Consider the following 13895-nt stretch of genomic DNA (forward strand, 5'->3'; position numbering starts at 1 on the left):
GTGTGCGTTTTATTTGTTGCAGAAAATTACACATTTATACTTATACTGCTTTCTATGAATAATAGCGGAGAAAATGGGAAACACATGTACACTTGTGTTGCTTTTCGGTTAAATTTATTATACAAATTCTGACCCAATCTTCATAGAAATAAAAAACATTTGATAAAATGAAAATAAAAAATTTGTATTTCAAAAATGTTATCAGTTTTTGTATGCGATTGTCAAATAATGGTTGAAAAGAAAATAAACTATAACAAAATCAAAGTATTCTTCATACTAAATTTAGTTAGAAATAGTGGGCGGTATTATAAATTATTCATTACAGATACACATATAACACGCTTTTAGAATTTGATGAATTTGTACTTTTAATTCATTTTGTTGTACTGCGATTATATCACAATTATGTACTTTAGTAGTTAAATGAATGATCAGCATTTCTTGTGTTTTTTGGGCCATGGATCTCTTTTTTTCGTAAAAATTACGCAATGAGACTTGTGTTAGGGAGTAAACCACATAAAAACACAAAAGTAATATAAAGTAGAATGCAAAAGAGCACATTTAGTTTTACGTCGTTTTCACTTGAAAGAGAACCAATAAATATTTTAATTTTATGTTCCTTCTTAAATGACCTAAGTCATCTTGTGTTTTTTTATGAATATGTTTGGGATATTTTTCTGCATATGTCCAGATGATATGTTTATTATGATTTTTTATACGTAGTTTTGCCAAACAAAAAATATATCAGTAACGGAACATTTTTTTCAAAAACGGAAAAGTGATATTAATAACTCAAAATTTACATAAGTCGACTTATGTCGTTTTGTTTGAAAACCACAGAATTATTGTTATAGCTTGTATATATTATAGCATCATACGATTTTTTCCATTATGTTTTCGGAAAAATTGGTAGTAGTAGATTCTTGCAGTTCTGGAACAGACCAATTGATGTAACACCTTCTTACTTCTCCATGGTGCGTACTATACTTAAGTTGTTGTTGTACATCCGATAACGTATGTCCATACTCAGCAAACCAATCGTACCGACATCGGAACAAAATTCGGATGATACGTCCGATATCTTATCCGAAATCGTAACGATATCTTAACGAAAGTTGTACGAAGTGGTTGACATAATTTCGGAACGAAATGTCTTAGCGACATCGGATCGATTTCGGTCCGATTTCGTAACGAAATCTGAAGAAAATCCTTGGGAAATTCGGAAAGGAAATTTCTTTCCGACATTCGTTCCGAAATCGGTACAAAATCTGAACTATTTCCTATCCGAAAAATCGTTTAGAAATCGGAACGAAATCTGAACGACTTTGCTTCCGAAATTGTTCAGACGTGTCGGACATCAGACATTTGGTTTGCTGGGTATTTATATTAAGCAATTTTCCTTGCGGCAATTGTGAGTTTGATGGAGAGAGGGGCGAGGCGTATGGTAACCCTTTGCCTCTCAACACCCTCTTTCGCCTACAAACTGACAATTGCCGCAAGGAAAATTGCCTAATGTAAATATGGACTATGTATATGGGCGAGCATAGCCGATTTACAGCCTGTTTTTGTATCAAGAATGTGTGGCAAACAAACGAAACTTTTGGTTGTCCTCATATGCTCTATTCCAGAACCTGCAATAAGCTACTACTTATGTTATCGAAAAAAATAGTAAAAATTAGTAGATTCTTGCAGTACTGGAACAGACCAATAGTTTTCATAACAAAACTAACTCTTGTGTCAGACACTGAAAATAACACATGAAAATATTTTAGCTTTTAGGAGAGAACGGAGTTGAAGGAGCACCCTTTCTCCCTTCTTAGTCCCGGTCCACACTAACGTGAATTTCATTAAAAAGTTTCATGAAATTAGGTGCTCTTAGTCCCGGGCCACACTATAGTAATTTCACTGAAATTTTGATATGAAATTATGCGTCTCAAGATCGACGTCCATAGTAGAGTACAATCACAAAATTGCTGTAGTGGGGAGTTCGATTTAAGAACACCTAATTTCATGAAATTTTTTAATGAAATTCATGCTAGTGTAGACCGGGACTTAAATCGAATTCCCCACTACAACGATTTTAGCTGTGTTCCTTTACTTACCTGAGGTTACCATTTTTAACCTTTTAAACTGGAAGCAATTTTTAAGAGAGTGAGATAGGAGAGAGAGCGAAAATGGCTTTCTCTTCTACCACAGGTTACCAGACAAATTTCTGCAGGTAAAAATGGCAGAACTGAATTTTCGACTTTTGTTTGACGATTATTTCACAATGAAGAAGAAAATGGACGAAAAACAGAAGAAAAAGTCGAACTCTGACAAAACTAAATTAAAAACTGTAAAACAAAAGACTAAAATTTATTGTGTATGTTTCTTTTTGACATTGCTGCCAGTAGTGGGAATCTGTAACTCATTTTTGCTGTTATCGACAAAAATAGGTAAAATGAAATCGCAAAATTATGACTAAAAACATAAAGAAAAGTTGACATCACTGTTTGTGTCGGTAGAGGCTAGCGACTACTTTTATTCATCGTTAACTTACCGAAAATTTTCGTTAATTATCGAAATTATAAGCATTTTAATTTTACCGACAATTATCGACAACAGCAAAAATGAGTTACAGAATCCCACTACAGATCTACCATTTTCCGTTCCTTTACTTTTCTGGTAAAAATGTTCATGAGAGAGCAATTTTGAGTAATTTTGACACTTTTCTCTTTTACCACTCTTACCATTAAAAAAGTAAAGGAACAAAGCTTTAATGATTTTACTCTACTATGGAGGTCGATCAAGACAAAGACATAAAATATAACAAGATGGGACATTTACATTGCTACTATACATCGGCAGATGGTGCTGGAGGTCTAACATAACGTTATGTTCCAATATGGTGACATAAAATTATGTTTTACATGTTTTTGTTGCCGTCGTGTTCTGTTAGTTGTATGGTATGCACAAGCACCCTCTATGGTTTAATAGCAAAATTGAACTGCATTGTGTACTATGTCCAATCTTTACAGTTCTATGTCTTTGATCTAGAGACACAATTTCATGCAATTTTTTCAATGAAATCACTTTAGTGTGGACCGGGACTTATGTCCAATTTACATCAGCAACTTTTTCGTCATTTGGAGCTGTTTCGTCATTTATTTGCTAAAACAGGCAACATTTTGCGTCATTTGCCATACAAAAATAAATGACGATAGCTACGCCATTTATTCTAAACAACGCACGAAAACACCATACTTTTATACGCAACCCTGCTTTTTCGTCATAAACTACCAAAAAAAGCAACTGTTTTATGATGTCTTTGTTTGTTTGTGTGTGTTGTAGAAAAACAAAAATACTCAAACGAAGACAAAAGTGAAAATAAATGGTTAAAAAACTTGCAAAAATTATGTTTTTTGTTTTTGGAATTAATTTAAGTTATTTGATACACATTTGTGTTGTGAAATTCCTATTTTTCTGAATAAATATATTGTGTGCGTGTGTTTCTGTTATTGTATAAGTGTGTATGTGCGATTGTGTGCGTAAGCAAATGACGCAAAAAACAGATGTAAATACACTTCATTTGATTCTAGGATTTCGCAAAACGAAATCATTTAATATGCATATGTAAATTAGACTTTACTAGAGCCGGCAAAATATCGATATTCCCAATATTGGATATTTTCGATATTTCATTAAAAAAATTCGATTGCTATCGATACTATCGTTAATTTGTCGTCATCATTAATTTGGAAATGAAAATGGCGGAAATGTCTTTTGTTGACTTTTTGCACAATTGTTCACAGAAATAAAGGATAAAAAACATTCATTTTTATTTAATAATATATTTAATAAAAATATACAAAAAAAAAATAAATTTTACTTTTCCGAAAAAATTCTACGTGTGACTACGGACTTACTTTCTCACATCCACAAAACCGAAAAACCGCGAAATTTCTATTTATTTCAACGCATTTTTGGTTTGAGATTTTTAATCAGATAATATCTATAGACAGAACTATCTATCGATATTGATTTTTTAAAAATAATCTATTTTATCGATAGTACCATCGATTTTTTGCCAGCTCTACTTCTTACCCATAAGCTCAAAACATTTTCATGAAAATGTTCATAGTCTGGCAGAAGACTAAATAACGAAAAAGGAATGAAAATTGCGTCAAGCTGAAAACACATCCAACGTTTGATTAATGTTTTGTGTTGGGCGTTGAGAAAAAACAACAACAACAGGGCAACGCTGACACCAAAGTCCAGCGTTGATATGTTTGCCAGCATATATTTTAAATGAATTTGAATTTTTCGCCATCATGCCGAACAGTGTAAAAACGGCCAAAACGACACAAAACTTTATCCAAACGTTGGATGTGTTTTCAGCTTCAGTTTTAGAAAAGATGACCTAGCACCAAAAACAGAACATAAATCGTCCAACATATCTATAGATTTGTCCAACATATGAGGGTTCGAATTTTATATTTAAAAAGTCGAATTTATCGATTTACAGATCCCTGTGGCTCCCCGAACGACATTATCGATTCGTACGAATTCGTTCAACATACGACCTTCAAACAACCTTTTACCCACATTTGACGTTTGTTATCTATAGATTATTTGGAATATAAGTCGCATTTCAGTCGTCCTCCTCCAGAAGAGAAGCAGCGGCAGCAGACAAGACAAGGAGTTTTAATCGCGACAGATACACGTCTATACATATTTACATATTTCCTTGGTCCATCAGTGGTAAGTTCTCCAAATTCCAGAATCGAAACTTGAAAAGTGTAAACTCCAAAATGTGTGTAATAGACCAAAACAACCGCCTTATGTGAATTTTCTGCAAATCTGTAGAGTGAAATTTGTATGTACATACATACGTGTGAAGTCATGTCAGAATAGTGTAAAAACAATTACATTGTATTTCGTAATCATCACAAAGTGTTGACTGAAATAATGAAAAGTGGCCTGCCCTCCCACTTTCTATTCCGGAGCTAACCGACATGTATTCATAATCTTAGAAGAACCGGTCGTAATATGGGATGGCTTGTTCGATTTTTAAAATGTCAGTTGAATTTATTTTTAATCTGCAATTTGTATGTAACATCCGCCAGTTAGCCCATTTCTGCGTATTTCCTGGTCATCTGATTTGTTTATGTTGGCACCAAAATTGTGTACAGCTTATACATTTATACAGCACACAACATCAAAACAAATTGAATAATGAGGCACCATAGATACAATGTCTCAAGAATTTTAGGTTGTCTGCGTAGTTAAACTTCTTTCGATGATTCAATTAATCGAAGTTATGAAAAAGAGGAATGGCGTAAACTTAATTCACTCTTTCCAACATCAATGAAATTGAAACAAGTTTTCCACAAAGATTTTATTGAATTGACACTTTCTTCGAAACAAGTTTTCCATTTTATTTTTTTGAATTGACTGTGAAATGACTGTGATATTCAAATAAAACAGATGCCAACACATCCACATCTGGCATAGTCTTTTTTTTTTAAAACATTAAAACACACAAGTTGTTCGTCTATTTTGTGAAGTTTTGTTTTAATTAATATTCATAATGTGTATAGCTGCTGAATTTAAGAAAGCATACACAACAGTAAGCTGTGGCTGTACTGGTCGGTTGACTTGAACACGGAAATATATGTAGTGGAATCCCGATAATTCGTAATCCAATGGAGCGGAAATTTTTTTACGAAATAGGGGTTTCGATTTAACAGGGTTAAAGCCGAACGTTTATTACAATCTATTAAGGATTTCGATTTATTTGGATACGAAATGTCGCGATTCTACTTTATAACAATAAAGTCTTTAGCTCAACTCTGCACGCGCGATTATTACTAAAAACTCGCATCACTGCTTTAGTTCAAATATCATTCCAAAAGCACTAGCGTAATCACAGAGATTATTTAAAGTAGAACTTAAATTACATTTAGCTTGAGGTTTCATAAATTAGTTATTTTTTAAACGAATGCTTTCCGAAATAGTTCATTAAAGAGAAATGCTGCACATTTGAATAATAATTACAAAAACCCATATAATTGCTGTTGTTTTATATCACCTTTTTGCAGCATTGAGTATGACACGACCAATTACTCAAAAATGCGGAGATGTATCTGCATTTTTAAAATGATTTTACCACTCAGTAGTGGAATTCTTTAACTATTTCTCCGTTAGCGACAAAAATCGGTAGAAATTATAACTTTCGGTAATAATAAATGTTATTGAAAATTTCCACTTACCTACAATTATCTGTAATTCTGTCGTTAACTAGTTAACGGTTTAACTACAGGCCTGGTAAAGGGCCTTTATGGTTTATTGTTCTTACTACCTTCGTCTGCCCTTGGTTGATTCTCATTGTTCCTAATAAAAAATAATTGGTCATGATTCCACGTGCATACGACAACTTGCTGTTTGGAGAAGTACACATTTTAAAATTTTCAATTTGTGACTTGTATGGTTGGAAATAATATATGGGAAGAGACATAACCTGATTTTTTATTATTTTTGTAAATAAGGACTTCAGTGTCTTCTCATTATATCTATGGCCTACTTCGCTAAGACGTTTCGAATACAAATTTGCTCGAACTACGAATCCAACTATCAAACTTTCGACTCCATTTTTACATTCGATTCATCATTGTTGTTAGTTTTTTTTATTAAATAAAGCATTAGGACCTGAGTACATAAGCTGTCTCGCTTGCTTGCTGCTTCATTTCTGACATAATAAAAATAAAAGATGCAAGCAAGGCAATCAGGCGAAGTAGCTTATGTACCCAAGCCTTTATTTATTTCAACATTATACAGCACGTGCAATCTTTCATTCTGTTTTTTTAGAAATATAACATTTATATTTGTTTTCAGTCAGACAAACATTTTCTACAAATAACAGGACTTTGTTAGTAATTCGAACGAATTTGAATTCGAATTGTCTTAGATAAACAAGTCAATAGAAATCCGATATAATAATTGGGTCCGTGTTTACGATATTTTGTATTTAATGTAATAATGTATCGACAAAAAGTTCTGTTCTATATTATTTTTTAAATCTTTATGGAAAATATAATCTGTGGTGCTTAAATTTGAATAAACCAAAAAGAAAACAAGTCAGTACAAGTTTTTGCCAGTAGAATTTTCTCTTGCAAATATTTACAAGTTCTAATTGAAGAACTTTAAAAAATTGTGTTAGCAGACAACATTAAATTTTGTACAAATTTTAGGCTAACCTGTCAGTCGTTAATTACAAAAATTATAAGCAATTTAATTTTAATATTTTTTTAATATTTGTCGGTAACTCAAAAAATGAGTTACAGAATTCCACTACAGACCTTAAAATTGTGATATACATATGGAATTACCTATTGATACAAAAAGAGAGAGAGAGCTCATTGTATTTGAATTGGTATTTATTTAGAAATTGTTTCTAAACACAATATTATGGTTGTGAAAATGTTTATAAAGCAATTTTGTTGCAGGGCATATTGAAAGCGAAAGTGAAATAAAACATATATACATACATATACATATATATAAAAAAAATTGTATATACATATGTACAAATATTGTGATTATAATGACGATTTTGTGTATCAAGAAACATAAATATGCCCACCAATCTTAATTACTTATTCAATGTCAAAGTGTCAGCAACTACTTTCTCCAGCATGTCTATAGACGTATGTACGTATATACATATTTATACAGATATATATTTAGCAGATGTTGCGCGCTCTCTCTCGCTCTCTATCTGCAACATTTGAATAAATGTGACCTTTTTCAATGTCAAATAAAATGTATGGCAGAAGCAGCAAACAACCCCACAGGTCTTTTCCACCCCCCACCGACAGTGGGTTGACGAAGTCTGCGCCTAATTTTGTTGTTCATTCAGCTTTCTAAGGAGTGTACACAAAAAATATTGTGCTGCAGCGCATGAGCTGCTATGCGAAAGTAATGGGGATGGGACATTAAACAAACGCTGGATGGAGTAATGTTTTACCAACTTGAAATGATTGAATGTTACATCAGTCTTCAAACACAAGTCACCCAAGCAGGTAGTGCTCCAAAGTAAATTCAGCGGAATATCTCGTGAAGAAACCAGTATATGTAAGTGCTGTATGAACAGCGTATCACCTTATCAATAATCTTTGGACATTTTTATTGTGGTTGTGTCGAATTTTTTGGAAGTGTGGTTTTAAAATATTGGGCTACTCGAATAACTTTGAGGGACTAGTGAGTTTATTTGTTCATTTATTTTATTTTCATTGATTTTAAAGCCAAGGCAAGGGGTCGGGCCTTATGCGTCTAAAGTACAACAGTATTACAAACAATTCTTTTATCAAAATGTATTGAAAATTGTGTTTGAATTTCTACTACTTCATTAATATGAAAAAAATTTGAACCATAGTATTTGAACATTACTGCCATGGTGCAAGAAAGAAAATGATACAATAATACCAACTGATGTCTTCATTTGCTGTCAAAACATATTTTTAATCAAAAATAAATAACAAATATTTCGCTTCTGTAACGAATATCTGTGTACAACATCTTTATTTAAGCTTCGCGAAGAATATTTTACCGTTTTCCTCTACATTTTGTGGATACCTATTTCGCGCAAAAAATTTGACACCAAATGAAGACTACGGCTTAAATTCGTCTTTTGGATCACCTTCTTAAATTCGCCTTGACTACTTTGTTAATATGAAAAAATTGAAAGTTATAAAAATTTGAACATTATGAAGAATATCAAACTACTTTGTTTACAACAGTGGAAATTCAAATACTCAAATTATAACTTAAGAAAAATAACTGGGATTTTTGTTTGAAGAACATTATATCATGTAACGTCATATAAAATGATAATTATTTTTTAATTTATGTACATATATATGTACGTATACATTTGTTTATAGTTTCATGGGATGTATTGTGTATACATACATTTTTAACAGAGCGAAAGCAATATTTGATTTCCAATATGTAATGGACGTATTAAAACATATACAAATTATTTATGATTTTCAATTTTATTGTAGAAAAGCGAATCTCAAGATGACTACATACTTCAGCTATCCTTCCGAAGAATTGCAAAAGGAACTTACCCGCATTGCTCAGGCAATTGTTGCCCCTGGCAAGGGTATTTTGGCTGCTGATGAGTCCGTTTCCACCATGGGCAAACGTTTGAAGGATATCGGTGTTGAAAACACTGAAGACAATCGCCGTCAATACCGCCAACTTTTGTTCACCACTGACCCCAAAGTATCTCAGAACATTTCTGGTGTTATTTTGTTCCACGAGACATTGTACCAAAAGGCCGATGATGGTACTCCATTCGTTGAATTGTTGAAGAAGCGTGGAATTATTCCCGGCATCAAGGTCGACAAAGGTGTTGTGCCATTGATGGGCTCCGAAGATGAATGCACCACCCAAGGTTTGGACGATTTGGCCAGCCGCTGCGCCCAATACAAGAAAGACGGTTGTGATTTTGCCAAGTGGCGCTGTGTTTTGAAGATCGGCAAGAACACCCCATCCTACCAATCCATCTTGGAAAATGCTAATGTTTTGGCTCGTTATGCTTCCATCTGCCAATCCCAAGGCATTGTCCCCATTGTTGAACCCGAAGTATTGCCTGATGGTGATCACGACTTGGATCGCGCCCAAAAGGTCACAGAAACAGTTTTGGCTGCAGTTTACAAGGCTTTGAACGATCATCATGTCTTCTTGGAAGGTACCCTCCTCAAACCTAACATGGTAACAGCTGGTCAATCTTGCCCCAAGAAGTACACTCCTGAACAAGTTGCTTTTGCCACCGTGACAGCTCTACGTCGCACTGTTCCCGCCGCTGTTCCCGGTAAGTAAAAACCGAGTGTTTCTAGCATTTACATCATTCTGTAACATAATTATAATCCTAGGTATCACCTTCTTGTCTGGTGGTCAATCCGAAGAGGAAGCTTCCGTTCACTTGAACGCCATTAACAACGTTCCTTTGTTGAAACCATGGGCTTTGACATTCTCTTATGGCCGTGCTTTGCAAGCCTCCGTACTCCGCGCATGGGGTGGAAAGAAGGAAAATGTTGCTGCTGGTCAAAACGAATTGCTTAAACGCGCCAAGGTGAGTAATTCCGTAATAAAAAATTGCACGCATGGTCACAAGGGGTACAGCTGTATGGTGGACTACTCATTGGTATACAAATATTTTTGGTTGGGGTCGCTAAGGCCAAACATCATATCGATAGGCTGATTTTCAAAAGTATAATATATGTACATACATATTTATGTAGTAGAGAAAATCGAAATGAGGTGGACTCAGCAATATATTCCGCGCGCTTTTGTAATAATGCTTAATCCTGTTAACCGTTTCGACTTTGATTTTTCATGTTATCGTGGTAAAACTGTGGTTCTTTGAGTGCACAGTTTTCCATTTTCTATGCTTGAATACAAACAATTGGTGCCGAAAGGAGTGATATTTTCTTTGGTTTCATTTTTATTTTTATGGCATGAACAATAATATTATTTAATAATTGGTGTCGAAAGGAGTTATGCTTTCTTTGATTTCACTTTTATTTTTATGGCATATTTATTTTATGTTCATTAGATCAACATTAACCTAACCCTCTTCCACATAATCATAATGTGTTTATCATTTTATAAAAGCCATTAGCCAAATGGTATTAAAAACAACGCCTTGTGGATTGTATTAACCAAGATATGCTCAAAGCTTTGGGGTCTAGATGCATTTCTACCTTTATTTATTTATTTATTTATTTTCAATTTTCATATGCCCAGTCTTTCGACCTTAAGGCTGTATACTACAGTATAATACTATTGATAGATGGTACTTTGATAAACCTGACACATCATGAAAACTAGAACATTGGACATATTTATTATTTACTTATTTATTTTATAGGTGATATTACACATTTTGTGATTAATTCATTACCTACAAAAATATTTGCTGTAATTAACCTCTATAAATGCCATAGCAATATTGCTGTTAGTCATTTGAAAGTTACAGTTAAGTGAGTATATACTGTGGGCATATTTGGGTTAATACAATGATTCATGCAAATGGTGTAAATAGTATACAGCAGATACCTATAAACAAGTTTCTTAATTTAGCGTATCATAGTTAAATATTCAGGACATACATATAACTAATAATTGTCCTGGGGCCTAATTATGTGATTCGATATCGAGTTGTTTCGACCTGAGTACTCAAAGTTGGGATGACAACATTCGTTATCGAGTAAAATTATCGAGAAATTGAGCATAAATTTGCGAGTAATTTCTCGAGGCCAAATTACCTATCGTAAACAAATAAAATGAATGATTTCCTTATTGTCTTTTTGTTTAAAATGTAAAAATTGTTGTTTGTTGTCGTTTTATAGAAGAAAAACGATGTTAGTAAATAATTGGCAGCATTTTTTAGACAATATAACAAGAGAAATTGGGAAAAGTCCTTTGCAGTCGTTTTGAGAAATTGTGATAAATTTAGAATTAAAATGCATGCAATCATTAACCAAAAAATACTTTTGCAGTCGTTAAAAAATAAGCATTTCTGGAAAAAAGAAAAACAAATATTTAATATTAATAGCCTTTATTGTATAAGGGAAGTACATTTTAAACATTTCATCCCCCGTTGTTTACCAAAGGAAATATTCTCTCAGAGAGGCTAATGCAAAACACCCACCAAACTCTCTCTCATTTATTTTGAGAGAGGATTATTAAGGTAGATGTAGCAGCAATCCGTTACAACAATGTCAAAAAGATTTTGCAAGAATTAATAATTTTCTTATTTCCATAGCACAACTTCATTCCGAAATTATTATTGAATGTATTGTTCAACAAATTCCACAAATATTTACATTTTTCATTCATAATTTAATTTTTTTTTTGGTTCTTGCTTTCAAAAAACACCTTTTTTACATCTACCTTCATCATATTCCCTATAGTACACATAGGTTTTCATAGTTCGATTACCGGTTACTCTCGAAACATTCGATCAACGATTTCGATCGAATCTCGTCATGCCGCTTTTTTATCGTGTCGAAATCTTTTTCACGAGCAAATACTCGATCGAATCGAATCACGTAATTAGGCCCCAGGGGTTTATTCATTGTCAATTTGCAGTTTTTTTAATTGATATGCAAATTGAAAATAAGCATCGTAATAACATAAGTACATCACATCATATCCTACCTCATTACGAAAGAGAAAGAAACCAGACAAAACAGGAAGAAATTTCTCCCGTTGTAGCTAAGAGACAACATTCAATAACATTTTCTAATAATTTGTATAACACATCGAGTAATCTAATATTTTGCTCCTAATATTTTGCATACACACTCACATTTTCCGAATTCTATAGGTAAACATTCACATGTTAATATCAAACACAAATGCATACTCCTCATTGATTCATAATCATATTGGTTCTGGTGGCATTTTTTGTTTTTTGTTTTTTATTTTTTATTTATTATTTTTTTATTTTTTACGTTATTCAGGCAAACGCTCTTGCATGCCAGGGCAAATATGAAGCTGGCTCCATTCCGTCGTTTGCCGCAAACGCGAGTTTATTTGTTGCCCAGCACAAGTACTAAAATACACACCTCTACACAAATTGGCATATTGTTCTCTTGAATATTCTTAAAAATTAAGGAGGACTGATGACGACATTCCGATTGGTTTTCCGAGTGGAAAATATTACATACGTATTTTGAAGAGTTTTTTATAGTACCAAGTTCCCAAATATGACTTTTCGCTACATATTTATATAAACAACACGTATAGACCATACACTGATTTTTACGCTATAGTGAAATGCAATAAATGATGTTAAACGTCATTGGAATAATTTCTTAATATTCCGGACGTTTTTCCCCTAACATAATTCCCTTATTAATGATAATGCTTGTATATTTTTCTAGGGTAATGGCGAAGCTGCTGTTGGTAAATACGTTGCCGGCAGTGTAGTTGGTGCTGGTGCTGATGCTACACTGTTTGTTGCCAACCATGCCTACTAAATGATAGGTATCCAAAATGGCAAGAGATTGGATGTTAATTGTTTGGCAATTTATTTTTAAGTAATACATTTAGTTTATTATTTGATGAAGACAAGAACATTGATTATACATTTTATTATTTATTAAGCAAACAAAAAACAACCACAACGTCAACGCGCAACCTATGTCGTTTAGTTTTTAATTGTTAAGCCCACGCTATAAATTTAGAGTACCTTCATCTGAAATCAATAAAAACATAAAAAAACAATATGCCTTTCTTTATTGTATGAATAGCAGAACGATTTGTTTATCTGTATTTTAATTTTGTAGCATTTTTGTTGTTAAATATCATATCGATAACCCTGTAATTTACACATTCAAGTGCCAGTGAAAAGACTCAATACTATCGCACATTATTAGAACTATTAGTAAATTTATGAACTTTCCCCTCGACTGGCAATAAAATGTTCTTAGCAATGAAAGCGACCTGTCAGTCGAAAATTACTACATTTTGAGAGCGAACAACGATTTTTGTACATTGTTAAGTTTAAATAACTTTTCGAACCAAGAATATATCGTCACCTGAAATGCCCAAAGGCGTAAATAAAAAAACAATAAGTTTATAGGAGAAGCAAAAACCATTATAAAATGAAAACTGTTTTATAGAATATCAATCTTTCTTTAGCTTTATGTATCCAGATTCAGTAAGAAAACGATTATTTTATATTTTCGAGTTACGTCTTTGCCCATTTCAGATGACGATATGTGTACATCTTGTACATTTTTTCTTGAAACTTCAAAAGAACGGTTACATTTATTTAAAGAAATTGAGAATATGCTTTTTATTATACCTCAGTGTCATAAAATATAGCAACCAACAAA

At 33.0% G+C, this 13895-nt stretch overlaps 1 protein-coding gene and 1 long non-coding RNA gene across 5 annotated transcripts; one reads left to right on the forward strand and one right to left on the reverse strand.

Annotated features, from left to right (window-relative positions):
* The first annotated feature begins 3323 nt into the window (after nt 1–3323).
* Ald1 (fructose-bisphosphate aldolase) lies at nt 3324–13895 on the forward strand. Of its 4 annotated transcripts, XM_073982150.1 has the most exons (5): nt 3324–3553; nt 4505–4740; nt 9045–9859; nt 9921–10120; nt 12939–13895. In XM_073982150.1, exons 3-5 carry the CDS (start codon nt 9061–9063, stop codon nt 13032–13034), a joined length of 1095 nt encoding a protein of 364 aa, XP_073838251.1. In that variant the 5' UTR covers nt 3324–3553; nt 4505–4740; nt 9045–9060; the 3' UTR covers nt 13035–13895. The 4 variants fall into 4 exon arrangements, with proteins under 4 accessions (XP_073838251.1, XP_073838349.1, XP_073838422.1 ...); XM_073982248.1 differs by lacking the exons at nt 3324–3553; nt 12939–13895 and adding an exon at nt 12516–12896 and having other exon boundaries at nt 4533–4740; XM_073982321.1 differs by lacking the exon at nt 3324–3553 and having other exon boundaries at nt 4740–8112.
* LOC141401906 (uncharacterized) lies at nt 4586–5039 on the reverse strand. The gene is made up of 2 exons (XR_012412473.1): nt 4909–5039; nt 4586–4839 (listed from the first exon to the last, which is right to left on the reverse strand). It is a non-coding gene; the product is annotated as an uncharacterized lncRNA (long non-coding RNA).

Source organism: Musca autumnalis, unplaced genomic scaffold (genome assembly GCF_047663935.1).
Source record: "Musca autumnalis isolate F117 unplaced genomic scaffold, ASM4766393v1 scaffold_1, whole genome shotgun sequence".
In the NCBI taxonomy this organism is placed as follows: Eukaryota; Metazoa; Arthropoda; class Insecta; order Diptera; family Muscidae; genus Musca; species Musca autumnalis.

Excerpts from the sequence above, each read along its gene's own strand:
- Ald1 (XM_073982150.1), top strand. The coding sequence starts at position 9,061 with ATGACTACATACTTCAGCTATCCTTCCGAAGAATTGCAAAAGGAACTT. Across the intron at positions 9,860-9,920 it reads TGTTCCCGCCGCTGTTCCCG|GTATCACCTTCTTGTCTGGT; the intron begins GTAAGTAAAAAC and ends TTATAATCCTAG. Across the intron at positions 10,121-12,938 it reads AATTGCTTAAACGCGCCAAG|GGTAATGGCGAAGCTGCTGT; the intron begins GTGAGTAATTCC and ends ATATTTTTCTAG.